This window comes from Pseudorca crassidens, chromosome 20 (assembly GCF_039906515.1).
Source record: "Pseudorca crassidens isolate mPseCra1 chromosome 20, mPseCra1.hap1, whole genome shotgun sequence".
Lineage (NCBI taxonomy): Eukaryota > Metazoa > Chordata > Mammalia > Artiodactyla > Delphinidae > Pseudorca > Pseudorca crassidens.
Window position 1 is genome coordinate 29,170,107 of NC_090315.1, and position 27,218 is coordinate 29,197,324.

The following is a 27,218-nucleotide window of genomic DNA, read 5'->3' on the forward strand; positions in this document are numbered from 1 at the left end:
ATTATCCACGGACATTTATACCCTCCTGTACGTCAAAGCCGACCAATGCTAAAGATATTCACAAGCAGTCATCCTTTTTGGTGGGGAGGGGAATCATCCTTCTTTTCTATGACGAGTACCTCTTTATGTATTTTATTGTAATCTTTGGTTTTATTTATTGAACAAACCTTTATATAAGAGCTTCCGATGAGCCAGGCACGGTTTTAAGTACTTTACAAATATTACTGAATTTAATCACCACAATGACTGCATGAGGTAGGTATTATTATTTCCGTGTAATTCAAAGGTGATAACGGAGGCACAGAGAAGGTAACAACTTGCCCAGCATCACACAGCTGGTAGGTGACAGAGCCGAGACCCAAACCTGGGGAAGACTGGGCCAGAATCTGGGCCCCAGCCCACTCGGCGATGCTGCTGGTACCTGTGGCACCGTCCGAGCTCATGGTCGTTAGGACTCAACCTATTGTGAGATTAACCTTGATAAGTATTATTTTTTGAGGTGCACGTAGGCTGAGCTGCTGGACCCCTGCCTTGGGTGTTTCATGTGTTTGCTGTTTCTCAGTCTGTGAGCTGTCCGTTTCTCACTCCCGGGGCAGGATATGTGGGGCTGGGGGAGCTACGTGCTGGGCTGATCCAGAATCTGATTGAGGGAAGCATTCAGATCCCACAGATCTCCTTCCTTCTCCTCAAGGCACTTTCGCTCCTGAGAGAGGCGGTCCTGAGAGCGGACCAGTGGCTTTGCAAGTGGACAGTCGCCCTTCATGGTGGCCTGAAGAGCAGAGGAAGGACGGAGGTCAGGGCCTGGCTGGATGGGCCCTATCGTGAGCCCATGGAATCATGGACTGTTGGAGCCCCCCCGTGTACAAATGGGGAAACTGAGGCAGAATGCACAGCTCCCAGGCTAGTATCCCCCCACGCCCATAACCACTTGTCTCCCAGTGAGCAGGACTGAGGAGGTAGGGCAAGACTACAGCAGGATTTGAGTTGGTCAGGAATAGGGAGACGTTGAGGGCTGTAGAGCGGGGGGGAGGGAGCCTGTGAGGATAAAGCAGTGGTGTGCCACCTGAACGGGCTGTGAGTCCAGGAGCTAGTGTGGCAGAGTCCTCCAGGTAGCTGACCTCAGGTTGGGAGCCTGGGTGGACCAAGAAATCAAGTGAGGAGGCTGCCCCGGGGCAGGTCAGGATTGCTGCGTGGGAAGGGGCTGAGCAACCCAAGGGGACGCTGTCTGCTCTTGAGTGGAACAGGGCGGGCTGTGTGTGGGATGCCACGGCCTTGGTCTCTGGTTGGAGAGGCCCTTTGCACCTGCCCAGTTTGCATTCTGGGCAGTGACTTGGCTGCCACTGCCGAGCACAGAGCTGGCCGGGGCTGCGGGGAGACGCCGGGCCTGTGTTTTGAACAGGAGCCAGGGCTGGATTTCTGGAATAGGCAAGCGGCCTAGGTCCAGTCCACGCTGGCCCCAGATCAGTGAAAGCTGTCGCAGGGCCAGTGAGCTGCCGCCGCCACCGCCTAGGGGCTGCCGAGCTGGGCGGGGCCTTCTGGGACTGCTGTCCCCAGAGTCACTGGCTCTGAGATCATTATTAGCATGTCCTGGCCGGCTGGGGGCAGGCCGTGCCCCTGCCCCACACCCTCCCTACTCCGTCATCCTAGTCCCATTGGGCCCTGCTTGACATCTCACCCAGGATGGTTTTATCAACGCGGAGAAAATACAGGATCTGCAGAGAGGAGGAAAAGGAGGGTTAGCTGTTTACTTTTCTGGCTGTCGTTTTATGTGTTCCAGGCACTGTGCCAGGTCTGTGGGGCCTTCAGTAATGAGGAGGAAATGCCCTTGATGGGTTTAGCCACGAGGGGAGGCTGGCCGTCCACAAGCAGTAGTCATACAGACCACTAAGGGCAACGAGCGCGTCACAGGCGGCCGGGGGACACAGAGTGGGGGGCCATACTGAGCCTGGAGGCCTCAGGGTGGCTTCTCCAAGAGGGGACATTAAAGATGAGGCAGAAGTAGCTAGAAGGAGAGAGTGGGGGGAGTGTCCTGGGCAGAGGGGAGGGTGGACAGGATGGAAGGCATTGACCGTGCGTCAGGTGGAGGTGGGTAAGGTCAGCTGTAGGTCAGGCTACCACTGGCCTGTTTACCCAAGACAGTTCCAACCACTCCTATTGTCCTGGCCTGGTTCTTAACATTGCCCCCTTTTCACTCTCAAAAGCATCCTGGTTTGGGCAGTGAAATTATATGGGCATGGCAGGTATAGGTACTAGTATCTTTGCTTTACAGATGAGGAAACTGAGGTTCACGAGACTTGAGTTATTTGTGCAAGGTCCTGGAATGAGGATGGGACAGAGCTGGGATGGGAAGTGAGCCTGCCTGACTTGAAAGCCCAGGCTTTCCCATAATCCCACACGACCTTGCACAGTAAGGTGTAACGTTACAGACATATGCAACTGAAATACTCTCTGATCATGGGCTCTGTGCCCAGCGTTGTGCCAGGGGTGGGTAGGGTGAGAGGAGGCTGAATTGAGCATGACTCATTCATGACAGAAAACAAGCTCAAACTGGCTTAAGCAAAAAGGGGACATTTAGTGGCTCATGTAACTGAAAGACTAGGGGAAGCACTAGCTTCAGGCATAGTTTGATCCAGGTGCTCAGATAACATTGTCAGGACACGTTTTCTTTTGTTTCACCTCCTGGTTCTCTTTTCCTCTGTGATGGCTTTTTTCTTAGACAGACTCTCCCTGTGAGGAGGTAAAATGTTTTCCTCAGTGTCAGATCCCTACCCTCACATCTCATTAATGTCACCAGAAAGAGAGCAGATGTTCTGGGCAATCACAGAACATCTCTCTGGCCTTCTTGGGTCATGTGCCCAGCCTTGGCCAATCCCTGTGGCCCAGGATGTGCAGAGTTCTCATTGGTCAGGCCTGGGACATGTGTCCATCCTTTCTGGGTTAGGGGGAAAAATCAGCCCTGTCCACACCTCTTGGATGAAAATGGTGGAGGGCTAGGGTTTCCAGATAACATACGGGGTGCCCAGTTCAATTTGAATTTCAGATAAATAACACATTTTTAAAAATATAAATATATCCCAAATATTGCATGGTACATACTCATACAAAACAATGATTGAATCTGAGATTCGAGTTTCACTGAGTGTCGTATGTTTTTATTTGTGAAATGTGGTGAGCCTGTGGAGGCGTGCCTCTCCAAGGAAGATCAGAGTGTTGCCAGAAGAAAGAGGAGTGGATGCTGAAGGGAGTGGGGGGAGGTGGTCCAAGTCACAGGTGCCCAGTGCAGAGGTGTTGAAAGGGACGAAGAGCTTTCCTTCAGCCTTGGACTCCCCCTGAAGGCACCATCCGTGAAGGCCGCCCTGAGAGCTGTGGGTAGTCAGCAAGAGAAGTCCTGGGGGGGGGGGGGGTGAGGTGCTCAGAGAGGACTTCCTGTACTTGAATTAGGCCTCAAAGAAGGGGAGGCTTTCTTGGAGTGGGGGTGGGGTGGATGGTGGGTGGGAAAAAATGTCTGTCCTCACCTGCCTGCCACTCAAGCCTGAACTCTGACATTAGGGCCCCTGGTACTTGACCTTGCTGGCCTGGCCATGGGGTGATGCCTTGTCCGAGACTAATGGGCCCGTCTGCTCTGTGTGAATTCACCAAATGTGTCAGGATTCCTCCAACTACCCAGGTAGTTCAGTGGAGAGATGGCTTAGGTCCACAGGTACCACGGAGGCAGAGCCTGAGACGAGGATTGTGTGCCAGTGATTCATGGAGGTCTGTTCTCTGTCTCTCCCAGGACAGGCCAGTATGGGAGGGGAGGAGACAGGACAGAGAAGGGGAAGAAGGCAAGCAAAGTGCAATTGCAGGCAAAGTCTTGGTTTTAGCCTGACCCTGTGGGGAGCTCTGGACTATAAACTGTGGCTCAGAGTCAGTCCCCACTGGAGGTGTGGAAGCTGGGCTTTCATTCTGCTCCAGGCGGTCCCTGGCGCAGGGCTACCTGGTGGGGGCGGGCTGTGGGGTTTGGGGTTCTTTGACCCCACAGAGAAAGCCCTAGGGCTGTTCTCTGAAGAAACCTCCCAGGTGTGGGCTGATGGCGGGGACTGCACACTGGAGGAGAGGGTGGGGGGGGTAAAAGAGACTGAGAGGTGAGCCTACATGAAAGGATCTAGAGGAGTCGGGGAAGTCCCGCATGTGGTGGACAGCTTGAAGGGTTTCCTGATGCAAATAGTCTGTAAAGGCTTGAGAAGTTCCCCAGCAGATCCCAGGATTTCCCCCAGACTACATGGGCCACGGAACCCGGCTCACGGAAGTGCTCACTCCCCGGCCTCCGGTGGAGTTGAGGGGCTCTGGTCTTTATTTCCGGCCCCCGTGGGGGCTCATCTTTTGCTGCTGGTTTTGGATCTGATCATGCGTCTGCCACTCTCCAGCTTTGTGACTCTGGGCAAATCCTGTCACTTTTTGAGGCCTCAGTTTCTCCATCTGTACTCTTGAGAGTCCTTAACCTAAAGTTCGCAAAAAGGTTCCATGTGCAATTTTATCTGTATGGAGTTTTTCTGGGGGGACCTTCTTAGAGGGGTTTGGACCTTTCTGAATGAGGGTTCCAGTCTGGCTCCAACACCTGTGGTCCAGGAGGCTGTGTGTGCGTGTGTTGCAGGCTTCTCTCCCGCTACACACAGGCACACACCAGGTGTCCTGTCCCGAGAGCCTTCCTCCCAGGAGGTCCTGTACCTCCCAACTGCTCACGTTCTCACCTCCTCTCTCAGAGCCTCAGTCTCCTCATCTGTAAAAGGGGGTGATAGCTCCCTTACTGACCTCCCAGGGTTGTTGGGTGAGTCAGATGACCCAAAGGCTGCAGAGGAACAAGGTACAGGTGTGATGGATGAAGTCACTGCCATGGATGCCTTCTTGCCCCCAGACCCAAAAGCATCCTCAGACCTTGGACGCTGGCCACACAGCATCTTCCAGACCTCCATGGACTTCCCAGAGGACCACTCTGTAGCGGCAGTAGTCCTAGATGTGGGTTGCTGACCAGACCAGCAGGGGCTGCCTTCCTGATCCCCCAAACCTACATTTTTCCCTCCCTCCCTCCCTCCCTCCCTTCCTTGCCTGAGAATGGAAACGCAGAATTTGGTGTGCAATGGTTGAGTTGGGAGGAGGGAGCTGCCACCCTCCCCCACTCCCGGTGACAGCCCAGTTTGACATGCTCAGCTGGCCTCATGCCATTTCTGGAATCAAGGCCTTGTCTGCATTACATGACCACAAAGAGGGGTCTTGCCAACCCCTCGGCTTCCTATGCGTGCGCAGCCTAAGGCACTGGGAAGTGGCGGTTTTCTGGCAATGGTCTCTTCATGGTCGGTGAGCATGGCGTGGCTGGGGGAGGGAGCCGTGGGGTCTGGGGAGCAGAGAAGCCCAGCGCCTCCACCTTCCCTCCCAGCTAGGACCAGGAAACCACCCAGTTCACTGGAGAGTTGCAAACCTCACCATCTGTTGGGGCCAGGACGCTGCTGGCACACTTCCGTGTGCCAGTCCTTCTAGAACTGGCTCGTGGGCCCATTTTTGCTTGCTTTCATGTGCTTTCTTCCAAATGCCTTGCTATTACTTCTGATCGTAGAAGTCCTCATGCACGTTGGTGGCAAACAACTGACGACCTTGAATCCGGCGCCCAGGAACAAACCTCTGGGAACGTTCTGGTGCCGGTCTCTCCAGATGGGTCTCTCTGACTACACTGCATGAAAACACATGCAGATAATTTGAGCAGATGCAGTCGGATGCTCTCTACTCTTTGGCAACTGCTTTTCTTTCAAGAAAATGCGGGGAATGTCTTTCTGAGTCAGTAAACATAGAGCCGCGTTTAGTCGTCAACACGTATTCGTTGCATGCCTCCTCTGTCAGGCACTGATGTGTGTGTCACATGGCGGTAAGTGCCCCAGAGAAAACCGAGGCAGGGAGGAGGGTGAGGGGGTGGAGGGGGCGCTGCAATTTTAAATAGGGGGGTTTGGGACTTCCCTAGTGGCGCAGCGATTAAGAATCTGCCTGCCAATGCAGGGGACACGGGTTCGAGCCCTGGTCCAGGAAGATCCCTCATGCCGCGGAGCAACTAAGCCCATGTGCCACAGCGACTGAGCCTGTGTGCCACAACTACTGAAGCCCGTGTGCCTAGAGCCAGTGCTCTGCAACAAACAGAAGCCACGGCAATGAGAAGCCTGCATACTGCAATGAAGAGTAGCCCCTGCTCGCCACAATTAGAGAAAGCCCACGCGCAGGAACAAAGACCCAATGCCGCCAAAAACAAACAAACAAACAAATAAATAAATAAACAAATAGGGGGATTTGGAAGCCCTCACCCAGGTGATGAGGTGACGGTGACGAAAACGTGAAGGAGGGGTGGGAGGAGGGGATATTTGGCAAAAGCATTCCAGGCAGAGGGAACAGCAAGTACAAAGGCCCTGAGGTAGTGCCAAGCAGGTTTGAGCAACAGCAAGGGGGCCTGGGTGGCTGGGGAAGAGTGACAGAAGTAACAGATGAGGGTGGGGAGGTGATGCAGCAGATTAGGTGGGGCTTTGCGGGGCGTTAGGAGGACTGGGAAATGGGGCGGGAGGTGGGTGCAGAGAATAGAAAATGATCGTCATCATCCTGGCGAGGGAGGATGGCCTCTCTGCATGGCCTGGAACACAGGGTGGATGTGGAGGAGGTGAGGACCTGGTGTCAGGGTACCTTTTTTTTTTTTTCTCGCGGTACGCGGGCCTCTCACTGCTGTGGCCTCTCCCGTTGCGGAGCACAGGCTCCGGACGCGCAGGCCCAGCGGCCATGGCTCATGGGCCTAGCCGCTCCACGGCACGTGGGATCTTCCCGGACCGGGGCACGAACCCGTGTCCCCTGCATCGGCAGGCGGACTCTCAACCACTGCGCCACCAGGGAAGCCCCAGGGTACCTTTTAAAGGCAGAGCCAACAGGATGTGTGGTGGATTGAACAGAAGGGTTGGAATAGACGTGGCAGGATGACTCCCGGGTTTCTGGCCTGAGCAACAGGAAGGAGGAAGCTGCCCCAGTTGGACACAGGGAAGAAATCGGGAGCAGGACTGGGATGTGTGAGGTCTGAGATGCCGGCCCAGCGGCTTGATGGAGCTGTCAGGTAGGCAGGGGAGCCGCGTCATTCTTCTTCATGGATCAAGTTTAATTTCAAAATTTAATTTCTTTCTAATAAAAAACGTCGCATGTAGGGAATTCCCTGGCAGTTCAGTGGTTAGGACTCTGCGCTTCCTCCGTAGGGGGCACGGGGTTTGATCCCTCGTCAGGGAACTAAGATCCCGCAAGCTGTGTAGCGTGGCCCAAAAAAGGGAAAAAACCCCAAAACAAAAGCAACAGCAAAAAACCATTGCCTGTTCTCCGTTTAAGAAAGAGAAAGAAGAGAGACAATACAAAATCCAAACAGTCTAGAAAGCTGGACAACTGGAGGGACAGCTCCTCAGCTCCCCAAGAGTAGCCACTACTATTGCGTGTCCTTCCGGAAACATTCCGGAGAATATGCCTCTTTTCTTTATAAAGACAATGGGATCAGACTCTAGGCTGTTCCTCACCTGCCCACCCACCTGACAGCAGCATGGACCCTGGGACCCCTCACTCCCAGTGTCTTTAACTCTTCTGTTCTTTCATGGCGGCCTCTTGTGTGACCCTCAGGGCACTCCTGGGTCACAGGCCCATTTTACAGATGCGGACACTGAGGCACAGATTGGGCGACACATCATCAACTAAGATCCTGAATGAACTGAGTCCTCTGGGAGTCCAGAGGGGTGACCCTTGATTCTGTCCCAGTTCGGTGGAGTGGGGATGTTGGGAAGCAGCAGTCACTCCAGAGCGGGGGCAGGGGTAAGACTTCACCCGGCAGTCAAGGGGAGAGGGCTCTCCCTGCAGAGGAAAGAGCGTAGGCAAGGTTTGGAGGCCCTGAGGCAGGCGGTCCAGCCGGTGCGAGTGATGGTGAGGGGTCGTCAGAGCTGGGGTATGGGGGTGAGGTGAGGGACCAGGAGAGAGGAAGGCAGGCCTGGTGTCAGCTAGGATCAGAGGGGCAGGAAGATGACTCCTGCGAGAACTTCAGGGCCAGATGGGGTGGGCTCTGTGTGTGTGTGTGTGTGTGGGGGGGCGGGGAGAGAGAGAGAGAGAGAGAGAGAGAGAGAGCGAGAGAGAGAGAGCGAGAGCCTGTGTGTGTGTAGCAGGACGGCCCCAGAGTCTGGCCCACACCCTTGTTCTCTGCTTCGCTCATGAAATTGACGAGGACTCGGGATATTCGAAACAAGAGGATCTTATTCATCTATTTATTTAAATTAGCAGAAGCAAGAGCCTAAGCGTCTCACTCTCAAGGCTGAGACAAATACCACACTTCCGTGGGTACCCTGGCCGCACGGGGCCCCCAGCTGGGCTGGCCTTGGCCCCGGGGAAGGGCACACAACCTTTCCCCACAATGAGTGGCCCGTGGTCTGGGGAGGCCCTGTTTTCTGCTCAACAGACGACAGCGCCGTCTGTCATAAGCAGCCTGGCTCACGGCCACCCTGCTCGGCAGGGCACACGCGCTGGACCCTGGCAGCAGACCTGGGGCCTGTCCCCAGGCCAGGAGCTGCTGGCAGAGGCAGGCCCAGCTGCTCCATCAGAGGCGCACCCCAGCCCCTTTGGCCTCTCCCGTTATCAGCACTCGGCTGCGGGGCACGGCAGGCCGGCGGCGTGGAGGCCAGTGGTGTGATGACCAGTGGCACGGCAGACCGGTCGCGTGGCAGGGTCAGCTGGCGGTGGCACGGCTGGCCAGTGGCCAGGCAGGAGGCAGAGACTCTGAGAGGTGCTGAGTGCAGGCAGCCTGCCGGGGATGCTGCTTGAGGCCTCGTAGGGTGACTGAGGCCCTGCCGGGTCCGGCTTTGATCAGCTGTACGGCGTCCCGAAGACAGCGGGGGTGGAAGGGGATGGGGGGGCAGAGAATGAAACGGGGCCCAGAGAGAGAAGGAACAGCTGTGCTGACGACATGCTGACTGCCTGGTGTGTGCTGCACGCTTCCATCAGTGCTCCCATTTCCCCTCTGCAGCTGCCCCGCCGGCGGGGGCCGGGGGGGGCGTCGTTTCCATGTTCAGATGGGGAAACCGAGGCACAGACAGGTGAAATCATCTGTACAGAGCCACTCAGTACACAGCAGAGGAGCCAGGGTCAAAATCAGACCGCCCAGTGAGCCACTTAACCTCTCTAAGCCTCAGTTTCCTGGCGGCTGAAGCCGGGCGACCGCGGCCCCCAGCTCGTAGGGCTGTTTGGAGCATTTAGCAGAGCACGCAACGTGCTGAGCGGAGCGCTGGCACATGCCGGCCCTAACCAAAGAGACGCTGGTTACGGTTATCACTGAGTCCTTTATATTCGTGACCTCAGTTACTCCCACGCCCCGACAAGCCCGTTGGATCCTGATTTCCAATGTAGAAACTCCTTTGAACACTGACTTGTAGGAAAATTCCACTCACGCAGCCGCAAGCCCTGTTTTCCGCCCAGCCTGGACAATCTGCCTTGCGTTGGGTCATCTCCTCCGAAGAGCGCTGAAATCCCGGGGGCTGGAGGCTAGGGCGCCTTCTGGGTCATGCTAAACTTTGCCATGTTCTGCTGGCATCAGCCATTTTCTCCATGTCCAGAAATCACATTCCAAAAGCATGAGCTCTAGAAGGAGGGCCTGTGGTTGGGGGGGAGGGGGGAGGAGCATCTGTTGGGCCGTGAGAACCTTCTTTCATCCAACCTCACCAGCTGCTTGCCTCACCCGCCCGGTGCCTCCCCTCTTCCCACCTGTCAGAAAGAGACTGATGGCTCAGAGTGGAGGTGGGCACACACTCCAGCTTTGGGCTCCTTAAACCTTGTGGTTCCTGGAGCACGTTCCGCATTCTGCTGGGGGGATGGCCCTTGAGGTCAGTGGTGGACATCTTGTATTTCAATGGTCCTGTATTTGTTTCATATGCGTGATTTTTTTTTTTTGCGGTACGCGGGCCTCTCACTGCTGTGGTCTCTCCCGTTGCGGAGCACAGGCTCCGGATGCACAGGCTCAGTGGCCATGGCTCATGGGCCCAGCCGCTCCGCAGCATGTGGGATCCTCCCAGACTGGGGCACAAACCTGTGTCCCCTGCAACGGCAGGTGGACTCTCAGCCACTGCGCCACCAGGGAAGCCCCTGCATGATATTTTTTAAAACCCCAACTCTAACTAGGACATCACACCCACTATTTTATTGATCTTCTTGCTTACGGCAAGACTAGTTTTAAAAAAAAAGAGAGAGAGAGCCAATTTAAGGAAACGTATGAAGTACTTGTGGTAGCCCAAGTGGGACCCAGTTCCGGGGGAAGTTGGGACGATGGCTTATGAATGCTGACAGCTCGCTGGGGTGACAGCCCAGGGAGTGGACTTTGCTGGCTCTTTGCTGCCTGGGGCCGGCCGTGTCTCCAGGACGGGACAAACCCATCTTTGGGGATTATTTGTACCCTGTAGGGTCTAGGACCTGGGGCTCAGAGGAAGGGGATGTGGTGGCCCCAGAGTCTGGCGCCAAGGGTCAGAAGCCCTCCCCGCCGTCCCACTCCCTGCCCACGGCCCACCTTCCTGAGAAGCAATCCTTCAAGTCCAGGAAGGAAGCTCAGGCTGGAGTCCCTGGGATGTGGGCCCAGGGATTACACCTCGAGCAGATTAAAAGCAGCCAGGGAGAAATCTGAGGAATTTTAATTACTGCCGCACATCCCTGGAGTCCTGCAGACCTGGTCCTCGCGGGCCAAACACGCTGGCCAACTCTGCGGGCCTGCCTTCCCCTCCTCCACCCAGCTCGCTGGACTCCCGCTGTGGGGCTGGGCTTGGGGACACTCGTGGAGGTGCTGCAGCAAAGCAGGCGGTGGCAGCTTCCTCCCTCTGGCTTCCAAGCTTGGCTGGGAATCTTGGGCTCAGGTTTTAGGAGACTGTGGCTTCGTGCTGGGGGTTTTGGGGGTTGGAACTTCCGGCTGTAAGTGACCTGAATTGGTGTGAACAAGGAGGGCAATTTAGTGGCTTCTGTAACTGTCCTTCCCCAGGAAAGGCTGGTGAGGGTGGGCCTGACTCAGGATTCATCCAACAGATATTTATTGTCTACTATGCATCAGGCACTGTCCTAGAGCAAAACAGACCCGGATCCCTGCCCTTGGGGAGCCTACTTGTTACAGAAGGCTGGGGCTGAGGCCGTGAGCGAGCGCCCTCTCCCAGCCTTGGCCTCTCTCTGTCCCCGTGGGAGCTCTCTCCTGGGGTGGGCCTTCTCCAACAGCTGGAGAGGAGATTAGATGCAGCCTTGGCACCAGAGAAGACGTCTTTCCCGCCAGCTCCCGTGAGAAAGATCCCGGGGATGACTCCACTTAGCTTAGCGGATGCTGGGGGACAGGTGCCGGGCCTGTAGTGCCCACGGGTGACCCGCGACCACGGGAGTCTGCGGTGTCCTCAGGGGAGTGGCTGAGGGCTCTGCCCCATTTTGCTCATTTGAGAGGAGGTACCATTTCTCTTTGGAAGTTGCCCCTTGAGATCTGGGTTCTGCTGAAATCAGGTCCCGGAAGAGTGAGTCTGTTTCCCTTCCATCCCTGGGGAGGAGGGAATCCCCAGCCCTGGAGCCAGGGCCCCCAGAAGCCCCCGCTAATGCTGCTGCCAGCACCCTCTATCCCTTCCTCCCGCCCTTGCGGGTAGAGCAGACTTGGAAGGCCAGAGAAGGCTCTGAGGGGCAGAAGTATAAAAGGTCCACAAGTTAGAGGCATATGTTGGAGTTGGGGACATTGAAGCCCAGAAAGTGGACGGCCCTGGTTTTCCTCTCACTCTTGATTCCTGACTGTAGCCCAGGAGAAGGAGCCGGCCCCCTGCTGGGGGAGGGGGCTGGAGCCCCAGAAGGTCTGTGCTTGAGGGCACCACGAGAATCGTCGTGGCCTGCTGCCCCTTTCTCAAGACAAGGAGCCCGGGGCCTGGGGGCCTAGCCCAGCCCTGCCACTTTTCTCTCCTTAAGTGACCTTGGACCAGCCACTTAATCTCCTGGCTGATCCTCAGTCCCCTTTTTTGTCAAGTGGGTTATTGGGTGCGGTTTTGTTAAAGCAGGTTTTAATGACCCAGGTGACACATGAATATACTTATCTTAAAAATTAGAACAATTCTGATAAAGTTGAAGTTTGTGACTCCTATTTCCCTCCATCTCGTCTCCTTCCCCTCCTTGGGGGTAGCCATGGATGTTGGGTACCACGGGATATTGGGATGTGGGTGATCTCACGGTACATGTGTGTGTTTGGTGCTTTCTTGGGTATGCACATAGCATCATACCCTGCGTGTCTTCCATGTGGCGTGGGCTCTGTGTGTCAGTGTGTACAGGTCTGCCTGACTCTTTGGAGCCACTATGTGGTTTTCCACTGCGTAGATCTAGCATACTTTCCTTTGATGGGTGTTCAGCGTGTTTCTGACTGTGGGTTGATAGGAACAACGTTGCCCTCAACATCACTGAACTTGAACATGCCTCCCTGGTGCCCACGCGTGATTGTTGTCCCAGGGTAGACACTGAGGCATTGAATCACTGGGTATTAGGGTTAGGCTCTTCTGAGCACGTGGCAGGAGTAGGGCGCTACAGAAGGAGGAGAGAAGTTCATGCTTGTGTTCCTACCTTTGCATCAGACACCGTCCTAGGTATTTTGTCTGCACTTTCGTACGGAGTTCTCTTTGACATCGAAATCCCCGTTTTACAGAAGAGTAAAATGGGGCCCAGAGGGGTTAAGTAAAGCATCTGCTATCACTCAGCTCCCAAGGGCGGGCAGGCAGGCGCCTGCCTCCCAGGTCCGGCTGGGTTCTGGGAACGGAGCATCCCTGCCCTGACCGGCCAGAGCTTGCTCTCCAAGGGGCCTGCCCACAGCAGCGCCAGTTCCCCAGGAACGCTGCCTCTGTGCAGTGTGCTGGGAAGAGGGAGCTCGCCAGGAATTTCCTGGATCAGGTCCAGGGCAGACTGCTTGGATCTAAGGGTTACAGGGTGGCTGGGTCCTGCCTCCCACCCTTCTCTTCCCCCGGCATGTCCCAGCCCTGTGCATTCTTGGAATCTATAAGTTGTGCCGTGTTCTGTGGGCACCAGGAGTTTCCTTTGAAACCCCGTGGCACTAACATCTGTTAGCTCTTAGAGAACAGAAAGATTGACAAAGAACTGCTGGGGCAGGCAATGGGGAGAGATATTAAGCTCAGGGTTATGAAGTCTCAAAGACAAAGAGGAAAAACCCCAACCGAACTCCAGCCCGCTCCCCAAGGCCCTGTTTTGATGTGGGTTCCCGTCTCCGGAGGCCTTATAAGGCATTGTGCCTGCAGTTCTGGGCTCTGGGCTGGTGCTGGCTGCACTCTCGGCACCCGGAGGAGCTGCCCTCTCTTCCTGGGGCCCAGCATGGGGCAGAGGAGGGCAGTGCTGGGACTTGGGAGGGAGGCAGGTCCGGATCCTGTGGCCTGAGAGGCCACCAAGCCCGGTCACTAGGCAGGAGGCAGCCTGGCACCAGGCTGGGTGGGGCAGAAGGTCTGGGGATCCAGGAAAGTGTTTGATGAGAATTTGGAGCAGAGGCTGAGTCTTGACTGTCCTGGAGGCCAGAGCAGAGGGGGCCTGGCACCAGGGGGCCAGAGCGATGGCTGAGTGGACAAAGGGAGATGACTGCCTACCATGCCCCGAGTGTGGGCTTCCTATAGGGCAGTGGAGCCAGGCAGCCTGCCTTCAATCTTGGCTCTGACACTTACTAGCTCTGTGACCTTGGGCAAGTCACTTAACCTGTATGTGCCTCAGTTTCATCATCTGTAAAGTGGGGATAATAGTGGTTCTACCTCAAAGGACTGCCCTGGGGATTAAATGCAAAGTGCTAGAAATGTGCACCAGGCAGGAGAAGAGCGTGTTTCTCGGTGTCTGCAGGGGCACTTTGGGTCTGGTGAGCTTTGCCCAGCAACGTTCTGGTAGCCATTTGACAATAAGAGTCGGAGTAATAAACAGTAAATACTGTCTGTCGAGCCCCCATCGTGGTATCAGCTGTAATGCTAAGTACTTTTCGTGCAATGGCTTGCTCGATCTTCACACCCACCCTGAGACGGTGTGACTGCTCTCATCCCTGTGCACAGCTGGGGAGACTGAGGCATGCTGGAGATAAAGCTCCTTCCCCCAGATGACCGGCTTCTGTGATGCAGAGCTGGAATTTGAACCAAGGTCTGAGCAACGCCAGTTCCACGCCGTGCACCCTCCGTGCTAGGGTTCCCACTGGGGCTCGTGGCTGTCGAGGGGTACAAGTGCCTTCCTGCAGGATGGTCCTGAGGGCCTGGCCCCAAACCCTGCATGCAGGGCTCCCGGCTGACTCTTGGCCCTGTCCCAAATCTACGGGGGAGGAGCCGTGGGGCTTTTGAGTCCTGCAGGACAGATGGGAGTACTTGGCCCCTGACCCACTGGAGCTGCTGGCTGGGCTGTTTTCTTGCACTTCTTTAAGCGTGATTCTTGGTCCCTGGCAAGTGGCAGGACTCCTGGCCACCTCTGTCCCCATGCCCACAGGAGCCCCGATTCCACTGTACAAGCTCAGGCCAGGCACGGGAAGGAGATGGCTCAAGTCCTGGCTCTGCTGATGACCCAGAGCCAGTCGCCGGGCCTCTTGGAGGCTCCTCCTTGTTTAAAGCCAGGGCTATTGGGAACCCTGTTCTCCAGAGGTTCTGGTGAAGATTCCAGTTGGTCGGTGCCTCATACATCATGAGTGCTTGGTGATGTAAGTGACTGTCATTGGCATCATTTTCCTGTCTCATTCCTTGAGGGTTGGGGCACTTTCTTTGTAGAAAAAAAAAAAACAATAGCAATTCTACCTCTCACTTCACAAGTTGCAAATCATTTTTTTGAGCATATGTTCCTTGAGAGATGGAAAGAGCAGGGCTGCTATGATGATAAAGGGAGATAATATAAAGTGCTCGGCGCATAGGAAAGGCACAATAAGTGTCAGCTGTCTTCTTATTGTTGTGGTTTATCACCATATGCCCATTTTACAGGTAAGTAGATTGAGGTTCGCAGAAGGCAGTGGCTGGCGCCACATCCAGGGCGAGGGCGGCAGTGGAGCCAGGATGTGATCCTGTGTCTGGCTCAACAGTTTACGTTGCCTCTGGCGCAGTGATTCAAAGCTTGAGGACCACAGACACGGCACTCCTCAGGCCCTGGGCTGTCTGGGTCAGTGGAGGAAATGAATTTTTGCCAGAGTTGGGCACCTGCACTGCACTGTGTGTCAGCGGACCACGGTGCTGAGGGCCCTTCGATCTGTTATACAGAGCAGGGTAAGGTTTACCGGGAAGAGACCGACCCCAGAACTTGCCAGAACTCTGCTTTAATATGCAGAGACATATCTTTAATATGTCAGAGAGCTGGGTCCTCTCAGCTGACAGTTCTTCTCAGAGAGCATTGAAGCCGTCATCAGAGTGATGACTGTGGGTGTGTTATACACACCGCGAGGCATCATTATAGGGCTTCCAGACGGCTGCTTTGCTGCTGGTGACATTTGGAGTCTTTAAACTCCTCTGAGTGTGCCAGTAAAGAGATGCAGGTGCCCAAAAGTTTCCACCTCACGGGTCCTGTCGGCCTTGCCAGGAGTGGTCAGGGTGGCACAGAGGTCAGCGCCGGCTCCCAGCCTCCACAAGGCCCCAGCACAATCAGGTGTGTCGTTTCTCTTGAAGATGGTCGCCCGCTCCTGTGAGGAAGCGCTGCCTGCCAGCCTTTCCAGGGAAGCGGCATCCGTCTTCCTCTGGCATGAAAGATCGACTCTAATTGGCTGCTGGGGCATCCCAGCCATCTAATGATGCCAGCCGAGTGCGGCCCTTTCCTGTCACCGTCTCCCAGTTCCCCCGTCAACTCCAGCTCTGTTAACACAAACAGCCAGTTTACAAGCCCAGGAAGTGTTCGGTGATTATAATAATTGGCAGAGGAGGAGAGAGAAGACATCCTGACTCGAGGAATAAAGCAGCCTGGTTTTGAAGTCCATGGGACACCAGAAGTCTGAATGACCACATTTGAACAACCTCTAAGGAAGAGTGTGTAATGCCCCAGAACGATTTGAAAGAAGAAAGAGAACAGAGAAAACCATCTCTAATCCATAAAACGTTAGCTGTTCATCTTTAAAAAACATGCATGCGAGAGACTTATCTCCAGCTGTGTCCAATTGATAAGATCAGCTATACAAAGCATTGTTTTTCTTTTGTTAATCAAGGCGAGCTCTGGTTTTTCTTTCAAGCATCTCCAGTGCAGGATTTTTTTTCTTCTGATTTTTCAAGAAGAGGGTGTTTTTTCTTTTTCTTTATACTTTTTTTCTTTCTTTTTCAAAAGGAGAAGTTGGTGAGAGCTGCTGAGTTTGGGCTTTTTTATTGCTTGCCTTTTTGTGGTTCAAGAAGCACTGCCACAGCATCCTGTGGGCATTAAAAAAGATAAAGCGGTGTGACACCCCACCCCCCCAACCTCATCTCTCCTCCCCCAAAGAGGAGCGTTTCCCAACGTGGGTTCCTCAGAACGCAAATCCCATGTGACGCTTTTGAAAAACAAAACTTCATGGTCTAAATAGGTTTGAGGGATGCAGCATAAGCTACTACTTAGATATCCGCAGCATCCGTTACCATAGTAAGTCCTGCAGTGAGGGGTCTCGTTTACCTTTGTTTAAAACAGTCTCTTTTGATCACTTTACTCCTCCTGGCAGAATACCAATAAATACAGAAGACGGTTTGACAAGCGCTAGTCTGTTCTCCTCTGTACCTAGAGTTGTCCTACTGGGGTGGGGTCAGAGAGATGGGACCTTTATTGCCATCCCAGAAATTTCCCAGCCTCCCAGCCTGTGGACCAAACAAACTTCCCTTGCCAGCCTGACAACACCTGAGTGGTAGCCTCACCACTGATTGGGAGCAGCTCTGCTACATGGGATGAGATACCGGACATTTTTAACTCATGCTTGGGGACCAAGGCAAGGCGTGTGCAGGCCAGTAGCTGGAAGGTGTGTGTGTTGGGGGAGATGCAGGAGGCGTGATTGAAGGTCAGTTGAAGGCGGAGCCTATAGCTTTCTAGATATTGTGCTGAAGAGTTTGGGTTTGTGTTAGGGAGCCCGCTCTGTAGCACACCAGGTCCTCGTTATAAACCCACCAAGACAGCCCACCTGGGACCCTCTGGTAGAGGAAGGATCCAAACTGAGGTCTCTTCTTGGGACCCACAGGGGTGGCTATGGTCCCGAGTCCATCAAGTTGGCTCAGAGGGATAGAGGAGGGACATTTTCTGATCTCATCTTTGTCTTTTTTCAGGGTGGAGGGTGGAACTCCCTTTCTGGGGGAGAAGTGTGGTCCTGTGTAATGTTTTGTGGCGGGCTATAAGTTGAGAATAACTTAGTTCCTAAAAAGTAGTGCAGCGATTAACTTTTCAAGTGTGATAGGATCTACATAGTTGACCTAAATTCCAATCAGAACAGGGTCCCTGCTTCTTTGCGACCAGCCACACACACGTTCACAATGCCACCTTGGCCGTAATGATGCCAGGTTCCTACCTGACCCCAATACTCCTTTAATATCCCTGCTTTTTCTTCCTGTAGGAGCTCGTGGGCGAAGTTTTCAGAGAAACGCTCAGCGAGGAGGAAGAGGAAGACTTTCGGTTAGAAGGTATTGGAGTCCATTGTTTTCTTCCCAAAGGCAGTGAGGTGGGGAAGGGCCATCTGGTCTACCTCATGCCCCAAGTACCCTCCAGAAAACCGGCAGACCAGGTGGAGGAGGACAGGACTCTGACTCTCGGTGGGGGTGGGCTGGGAGTAGGTGGGGTGAGAAGCAGGAGGGAAGTGTAGTATCTCGTAGGTCCACTCCGGGAGTGGATTCAGACCACCCAGGCTCACATCCTGGCCCTGCTCCGTGTTAGCCGTGGGGTCTTGAACAGGTTGTTTGACCTCAGCTTCCCCGTTGGGGGTGAGCATAGTGACCACTCATAGGCCCCTCAAGCAGAGTTAGGTATGTAGTGAGCACTGCATGAAGTAGCCCTTGTGTTTCTCTGCTTGTGTCACTCACCTGGAGCACGGGTATGCACACACACACGAGCACCCCCAGCCCCTCCCCGCTCTCCTCTGTAGCTCTCACTCCTTTCTCTCTTCAAGGAGAAGCACTGCATTGTAGAAAGAATTAGGACACTCGAGCAGAGGGCCGGCCAGCCACTGGCATGCTGATTTGACTTTGGGAAGCCATGTACCCTTTCGGAGCCCAAGTTTCCATGTTTGTAGAATGGGAACGAGGGCCTTTTCCTGCCTGATTCCCTGAGTTGGTGAAAGGACCGGATGGGATCGGAAAGCATTTGCTGAAAGGGATAGCATTTCCCTTTTTTACTCTGAATCAGAGGAGAGCATCACCGAACTGGGGCAGCCTTATGACAGTAAAGCCCTCTCTGCTGGGACCAGGACAGGCAGCTGTTAGGAGAGCTGGGGGCCCAGGGGTCACTGGGGGGAATCTAGGCCTTGGAGGGCTTGTAGGGTCTTGACAGGAGAGGAGACTGTGCCGGGAGGTTCTGGAGCAGAGCCTGGGCCAGACCTGAGGACTGTGGCCACGTGGGGCCTGAGAGCTGTGATAAATGCAGAATCCCTGGCTCCACCCAGGCTACTGAATCCACTCTGCCCTGCAATAGGCTCCCCAGATAACTTGTATGCTCATTGTACTTTGAGAAGCGCTATTTTGAGAGATTCATTCAGTAGCCCGGGAGCTGGAGGCTGGCTGGAGACCCAGATATCTCTCAGACTTCGCTTAAATTTGAGCAGGTCCTGAAGAGAAGGGGAACAGACAGCTCTGCCCAGGCTCTGGGGTGTTTCCCTTGAGCATGTTTGCCTGTGGATCTGGTGGCTACACTCAGGGATTCAGTGGCTTTGATTCTCATTGTGCCCTGGGCTCCCCCGAGCCTCAGCTATTATCCTCAGCTCCATGGAAAGACGCTGGGGCTTGGTACCTAGAGTAGATCTGGGCAGTCAGGTAAAGGTCTGCAGGATGTAGGGTCTGGAGGCTGAGGTGACCCCAGACATTGATTACGTGGGCTTCAGCACTCATTCCATTTTCTATTCATTTGCTCATTCACCTGGTAACTTAGCAAGTTCATCCTCTTGTTCATTCATCCTTCCATCTATTCATCCTTCCATCTATTCCACCCACCACCTATTCACTATCTATCCAAGCACCCACCTGTCCACTCATCTGTGTATCCATTCACCTACCCATCACTCACTCATCACCCACCCAATAATCCATGACCTACCCCATCCAGCACTCACCCATCCGTTTGTTGCTCCCCCTATCACCCAGCCATCACTGCCTATTCATTCATCTACATACTCTTTTGTCACCCATCCATCAGCTGGCCAGCCTTTATCTATCACCTAGCCACCCATAATCCATCCTCTGCCCATCTCTTCATCATCCATCACTCATTCCTTAACCCATTTAACCATCCTCCAGTTGCCATCCACCTATCTCACCATCTGTCTATCTCTTCATCATTTATTGGGTCCCTGGTCACTACCCCAAATGAGGCACCTCTCTGGCCATGGAGGCTTAGTCTGAAAGCATGTAATTGATTTCACATGAGGCATCTTTCCCTGCAGACATGAAACGGCCTGCCCACAGAATCCACCTCTCCCTGCTTTGTTTGATCTCTCTGTGCAGAGCATGAGCCCTGTTGTAATGAAGTAGGAAGAGCACTTGGCCTAGGAGCCCATAGACCTGGCTCCCCTGCCAGCTGCTGCAGTGACTTGCTGTGGCTCTTGGCCAGGCCCCTCCCTCTTGGGGCCCCTTCGCCCTCTGTGACACGATGCGTGGGGATGTGGACTCTGTTGCTGCTCAGAGGACGTGGGCACCTTGCAGGAAGGATGAACTGCTGTGGGGTGGTACTTACAAACATTGGTTGACGGATGGGGGATAAATAGGAGGTGCCCGAGGGTCCCAGCTCCTGTCGGGGCAAAGTGCGGAGATTGGTGGCACTTGGTCTGTCCCTACGGCCCACCAGCTGCAGGTCGAGCTTTGAGGGCAGCCTGGGCACCTTGCCAATCACTCATGGTGTCCAGGCACATCAGTGCCACCACTGACGAGGGGAGGGGTTGGGAGCCACTAGCCTGACTCAGTTTCCCAACTGAGGGGTTAGATCAGGTTGCTGGTGGTCAAGTTTCCAGCCCTCTTCTTCAAACAAAAGCTTACACAGAAGCACAAAAGGTAAGACAGACCAGGTTGCCGAGAGATGCGGTGTGTTATATTCAGTATGTTATCTTTTATGTAAAAAACAGTACCAGAAAATACTCTGTATTTCCTTGTATATATGAATGTATACCACATATGTATGTATACTGTTGTGTAGCTAGAGGTCTAGACGGACAGAAACAGTAGTTCCTTCTGGACAGGGGAGGAAGAGACTAAAATTGGAAAGCGTGGTCAGAGGATTGTAGTATTAACTGTAATTCACGTTTTAAGTTTTACGAGAAGAATGTGATCATATATTCCTTTGAAATAAAAGACTAATAACAGAATTAAAAAGTGAAAATAGTGTAAATAAAGCAGTAGGGTGGGACTGCTCTGGGCCTGCCTGTGGGGCCCCTGAGACTCCTTGGAGGTGATGCTGGCCCCAGTGACCGTCTGTGGTTCTCCGGCCACCGTTGGCGCCAGGTCCGAGGCGCCCCCTCCCGCCCCAGGATGAAGGACATGGCTGTGGACGGCAGGCCACCCCATGGCTAGGCCTGGTGAGAGTAGCTCTGCCGAGTCTGGCCACGGAGAAGCGTCCACCTGGCCTGGAGCTGGGGCTGCGGGCATCCCTCTGTGCCTCGGGCCAAGGGAGAGCAAGCTGAATCCTGAATCTCTTCTTTGTCTTCCTGTTGGCCAAGTTCATTGCCTCTTGGCTGGCTGGAGGGCTGTTAAGGGAAAAAAAGGCCATCTGAGGCGTGAAGATAAAAAGAAGTCTTTTAGCCATCCCAGGAGAGGATGGCTTTAGCTCCTGCGTTGTTATGTAAAGCCGGCCCTAATCCAGCGTCTTAACTGCCTTAACTGGCCAGCTGGGAGCTCACGGGATGGGAGATTAAGGCTGGGCTTGGAGCTAGGGCTGGGGCTGTGAGCTCCTTTTGAACTGTGCAGAGAACAAAGTAAGCATGAAAAGTCCCGCGCTCCAGAGCTGGCCGGGTGTGGAGGGCGGGACCCGAGGCTTGGGAGCTGGGGGGGTGGCGGGGTGGCCAGAGGGACCTTCCTCTGCTGACCCAGCAGGGCGCTGAGGACTGGGGAGGGTCATCCCACACTTCACTCCAGTGCCCACCGACGTCCCCACCTCCCCAGTTGGGCAGGACGACAGGTGGTGGCAGCCTGTGGCTTGTGGCCCGAGGTGGACATTGGTGTCAGGCATCCGGGAAGCCCTGTGTCTGGGGGTGTCCTCCCGACCCAGCAAAGACTGAAGTACTGTTCCCGTCAGGAGGGAGAGACCTGGTCGCAGGCCCCTTCTCTCCAGCGTCTTAGCTCTCTCCCGCCTCTCACCCGCAGCCTCTGCCCTCTGAGTGTCAGTATCGTGGCTGTTTCTTGTCTGTTGACCTCTTTGCTTGGAGGGGACAGCGGGCAGAGTGCAACTAGCTTGGCACCTTCCATAGAAAGTTGACTCCACAGAACCCAGTCCTGCCTGCATTAAGGACCAAAAGCCCCTGAGTCAGGCGGCCCTTCCCACGGGGGCCAGGCCCTCCCTCTAGGCTCCCAGGGCTGCTGCCAGGCAGGCCTCCATTTGGCCCAAGCCGGGTTTCGCCTGGCAGAGTCCGTGGGGTCTCTGCTTCCCTGGCCGTGGTCCTGCCGAGCAGAGCAGTGGTGTTGGGACTGAGACCCGGACGGCTGAGCAGCCCCACTGTGAGTCCAGAGCCTGTCCCAGTCTGCATGGCTCGAACGTTGTCTTCCTGCAACCCCATCGGAGTGCATGAGAGGCACCCTTCTCCCTTGATTCTGAAGTCAGACCCCAGATCCAGCCTGGCTTTACCACCACTCACTGTGTGACCTTGGGAGAGTCACTTACCTTCTCTGTGCTTCCGTTTCTTGTTGGGGGCAGTCATAGTATTCCTTCCTCAGAGTTCCTGTGCAGATGGTGAGGTTATATAAGCCCCGAGAACAGCCCTGGTTCAGAGTATGCCCGTGTCTGTGAGCTGTCCTGACTCTTGTCTCGTGGGTTCCTCTTTCTTGAGGGGGAGCCAACTGTGTTTGTAATTATTTACTAGTCCAGATCAAAGAAGGCCTATTTTCAAAGCTTCTTTAATCCTATTAGACTCTCTGAGCGTCTCCTATCACTCTCAGTGTGCAGCATAGCCTGGCATGCCATAAGTGCTCAATAAATACAGATCTTCCTTGACTTACGATGGGGTTACGCCCCAATAAACCCATTGTAAGTTGAAAATACCGTTAGTCGAAAGTGCATTGCGTACAGCTCACCTACCGAACGTCATAGCTTAGCCTTGCCCACTTTACATTAGCCTACACTTGGGCAAAATCATCTAACACAAAACCTATTTATAATCAAGTCTTGAATAGCTCCTGTCCTTTATTGAATACTGTACTGGAAGTGAAAGACAGAATGGCTGTCTGGGTACAGAATGGTTGTACGTGTATGGATTACTGACTCTTGTGATCGTGTGGCTGACTGGGACCTGGGACCCACTGCTGCTGCCCAGCATCACAAGAGGGGTCGTACTGCGCGTATCGCCGGCGCGGGAAAGGATCCAGCTTTGAAATGCGGAATACAGTTTCTACTGATTGTGTATCATTTTTGCACCATTGTAAAGTTGAAAAATCGTCAGTGGAGGACGTCATGACTGTGCTCACAAGAAGAGTGAAGCCAACACCATGAAGTCACTGGAGGCAGGTCCCCAGGCAGGCCCCATGTGCCCCCCTCCAGTCCATCCAGGCTCCCAGGCATGAGATGTCAACCATTCACAGAGCAGAGGAGCCCTTGGGAGGCCGTTAGTCCCCTTCCTTTGTGGCAAGAAATCTGAGGCCCAGAGAGGGGATGTGACCTGTCCAAGGTCACACAGCAGACTGAGGACAGTCTCTTCCTCACTCAGCAAGTATTTACTGAGTACCTGCTGCAGGTGTGGGGCCTTGCTGGGCTCTGGGTTCGAGCCACCCACGAGGTCGGCAGACCTTGCTGTCAGGGTGTCGACGTGGAGGAGGCAGGGTAGTGGATAAATAAGCCAGGGAGTGAGCACACAAGGCTCTGGGATTGGCGCTCAGGGAAGACGTGACACCCAGGGAAGGGTGGAGTGTGACAGGCCTCTCTGAGGAGGTGACATTTCGGTGGACATGCAGGTACCAGGAACGAGCCGCCACGGGAGGATGTGAAGGGTGAGCCGAACCCCAGATGGGAGGAACATGGGGTTTAGGGGAGCACAGAGGGGAGGCCCATGTGGCAGCAGGAGACCTGGGGGATGAGCATGGGGCCACGGGCTTGGGTTTCACGCTGCTTTTGGAGAGAAACTGTGGGAAAGTTTGAGGTAGGAGAGTGTCAGATTCTGACTTCCATTTTCACCAGTTAATTGTGGCTCCTGGGAAGGTTGGGTCATTCCGAGGAAGGAAGGAAGCAATGAAAACAGGAGGTGATTGCGATAGTGCAGGGGAGAGGTGATAGCCTTGGCCTAGCCTGGGGCTGAGGGGCTGGAGAGAAGTGGATGGGTGTGGGGGAGAGGGGGGAGGGCTGGGAGACAGGAGGTGGACGGTCGGGGGCGGGGGAAAGAAAGGGATCCCGGGCACACCTTAGAGTTTTGGCCTAAGGAACTAAGGAAATGTTGCTGGTACTTCTGCGGTGGAGGTATTGGCAGGTGACCGTCAAGGCTTTCGTTTCTGGATATGTCAGTTTCAAGATGCCTGTTTGACAGGCAGGTAGGGATGCTGAGTAGACAGTTGGACACCGAGTCTAGAGTTCAGGGATCATTTGGGGAAAAGAGAGAGAGAGACAGAGAGACGGAGAGAGAGAGGGAGAGAGTGAGGACTTCTCAGGAAGTGGCCACAGATAGCTCCATGGGAGTCCTGGGCGACGCTTGTCAATTGGTGGGGCTGGCCGGTGGTTCCCATAAGTCTGGGAGGAAGGGGAGTTCACTGCAGAGCAGCAGGGACCCCCAGACAGAGGGGGCAGGCAGGCCACACCCCGCTGGCTTCTCTCCCTCAGTTCAGAGCCTGTCCTGCCGGTGAGTGTCAGTCGCCCAGACTCCACTCCAGTGCAGTCCCCCCAGAAGCCCGGGCTTCAGCCGCGACAGCAGTTTCTCTCAAGTCTGTTCTTCATAAAAGCTCAGCTTGAACAGTGGAAATTCTGACTGGTGTCAGATACCGAGGAGGCTTTCATAGTTTCAAGTAGCTCGGGGTTAGATTTTAAAAGTTGAATTTCATCACATGTTTTAACTTGGGCGGGGATGGGGGAGAGTGGAAGGGACATGATATTTTTAGCCCAAAGAAGGCTTTTTTCCCTTTCCCTCTCCCTCTCCCGGCGTTTCCCCCTCCTTCCCCCAACAGATGTTTCGTCTCAATCCTATTCAAACCTCAAAGCAGAGTGGCCATCAACCTTATGCTCTGATGAGAAAAAAAGGCCAGAATGCTATTTGTTGGGAAGGGTTTTTTTTTTCCCCCCTTTCTTCTTTCCCCTCAGTCACAACTGGCCCTTAAATAAAATCTACTTACAGAAAAATGTAACCTGGGGAAGCAGGAGTGAGGAGAAAAAAACCCAGGAAGGGGTAGACACCTGCTGGTGGAAACTGCCAGAAACCAGCTTCGAGAGTATTGCACTGGGTCAATTATATGTTGTTGTTGGTTTTGTTTTTCCTGAAAAGCAAGGGCTCCAAGTGATGGATAGTTAAGTCAGGATTCTTTGGGTTCTTTTGGATACACAACCCAAACGCGCTTAAGATCTGCCTCATGAAATTGAAAAACTCTGGAGTAGATCTTGCCTAAGAAGGGCTGGTTGGATCCAGGAGCTCAAACCATGTCATCAAAACACACACACATACACACACGTAGTTCATCCTCTCTCCCTCCATCATCTCTCCCTCTGCCCTCTGTTAGTCTCTCCCACTAAGGTGGCTAAGATGACTACCCTGATCTGGGTGCTCACATCCTACAAGCTGAGCTATCGCAGGTGAAAGAGCGCTCCCAAGTCCATTATTTCTTGCAGAAGTTTGATTCTTACTTTACTGGACAAAGTAGGTATAGATTTTGTGGGACCCAAGCTTATCCAGTTTGGTGGGGTCTTCTTTAAGAAAAAGAAGACATGCTTCTCTTTCATAACTATGAACCAGTTATATACAAATATATGTATTTATATATTACTGTTTACGATATATTTCCCACTAAACCTAAATAAGTATATCCCCAACTCACCCTCCCCTTAGCGTGATTCCAGAAATGCTCGTGTTCACTCCAATACCATGTGACACAAGGGGACGTGTGGGAAGTCAGAATGGGAAGAAACAGTGTTCTTAACCGATTGAGGATAAAATATCTAATTTTGAAAGTGCCACAAAACCAACCAAACAACCAATGTCAACACATTCCAACTTGGAAGAGGCCCGTGCAAGCGAGAGGCCCAGAAGCTCTAGCTTCCTTAGCTCCACGATGAACTGTCCTTTGCCACTGAGCTAAGTCACAGGGCCATCAGGATGAAATAAGCTGGTCGGGTCTGGGCGCTGGGCGCAACCCCGGAAGCTCGGAGTGGGATCAGCCCCTGGTAAACCAGATGGATTGAGATGGGGGAGGGTGGCCCCCTAGAGAAAACCCAGATGCTATTATCAGAAGGGGAGAATGGTTGTGGGACAGGCAGGAACAGGTGTTCACTATTGTTGGGTGACAGAATGGAGAGAACAGTGGCTGGGGAGGCAGGAAACTGGGATTTTAGTTTTCTGTTCCTACACCGTCTGCGTTCACATCCTGATTGTGCTGCTTCCTGTTGTTTCATTTTGATGATGATGACGATGAGACACTTCTACGTAGGGTGACAGGCACCGTAATGTATGTTGGAGGTGCAGCAGGAGCATTCGGTCAAATGAATAATGATAATGAGAGTATAAGCGGGGATCACTGAGCAGGGAAATCTAACCTAGCCCCCTGAGGGCATGAGGGCATTTCTTCTCAGAGGTAGGGACGTTTACAGTGAAGACCTGAAAGGTGGACAGGAGTTGGAGAGACAGAAAGAGTGTGCTCTTGGTGGGGAAAAGCAGCTCGGTGGAGAGATGGGGCTGAGAGACAGCAGCGGGGAAAGGGCTCAATCAAGTTTGCTTTTCACACTTCGTTCCCTCTTGTAAAATGCAAATGGTAACACACCCCGCATGGTGCTATTAAGAGGACCTAATGGAATAACGTGTGCACCCACTAACGTTACCAGCTTCCACGTACAGCCCGCTGCCGTGTGCAGGGACAAATAGATTTGCGTATCTCTAGACCCTCGTTCCCCGAGGAGAGCCTCACGCAGATAATGCAAGAAACCATTTGGCCTGGAATGCACATATGATATCTTTCTCTTTTTACTGGCAGTAGATTTACCCTCCTAATTATATTTGGCATAGGCTAATATTAAAATTCATCTGCATTCCCTCTAACAGCTGCTTTCGGAGGGTTGGGGAGTCAGAAACATCCTGGCAAGCCACCCTGAGCCTAAAATATTTGTGGCAGATAATCTGCCTGTGGACAATTGAGAAAAGCCTGTGGCTACGTTAAGGCCAGGGTCCAAGCTCTGGCTTGTGTTAAATCTTAGTTACATTGTATCAACTGAGAAGGACTTGCCAGGTAACCAGGCTAAGAGAGGTGTGCACCTGGCATTTCAGCGTTAGTAATTTCTGGTCTTTGGTGGGGCTGATTTAATCATACATGTTTCAAATTTGTCTCTTCTTCCAAAGTTTAATATCAACCAGGCCTTTCTGGATTGTGTTAAAATAAGCTGGCATTGGCTGATATCATCCAGGGTTTGGATTTTAGCCGACATCTGGGATTCAGGAACAGACCTACCCCCTTTAAACCACCCCCTTTCCCATGCCAGTTCACAGTCTCAATCACACCAGATTCATGGTGTTTGTTATGCAGCCTGCCTTCCGTCCACCTGTGGGCGGGGTTTACTGCAGTGGACCTCGCTGGAATGGAATATCTGCTCTGTGCACGTACGGTACGTGCTAGGCACTGTGGGCAGCCCAGGAGGCAGCAGCTAGCAGAGCCAGCTCTCTCGAGAAACTTGCATTCTGCCTGCGTGGA

The 27,218-nt window shown here is 53.7% G+C and overlaps 1 protein-coding gene across 1 annotated transcript in view; it reads left to right on the forward strand.

Annotated features, from left to right (window-relative positions):
• The window catches only part of NKD1 (NKD inhibitor of WNT signaling pathway 1), an 86,232-nt gene that overhangs the window by 38,967 nt on the left and 20,047 nt on the right, over nt 1-27,218 (forward strand). Inside the window, exon 4 of the mRNA XM_067718226.1 lies at nt 17,561-17,627. Coding sequence (XP_067574327.1) covers nt 17,561-17,627 — 67 coding nt within the window. The remainder of the gene's footprint in view (nt 1-17,560; nt 17,628-27,218) is intronic.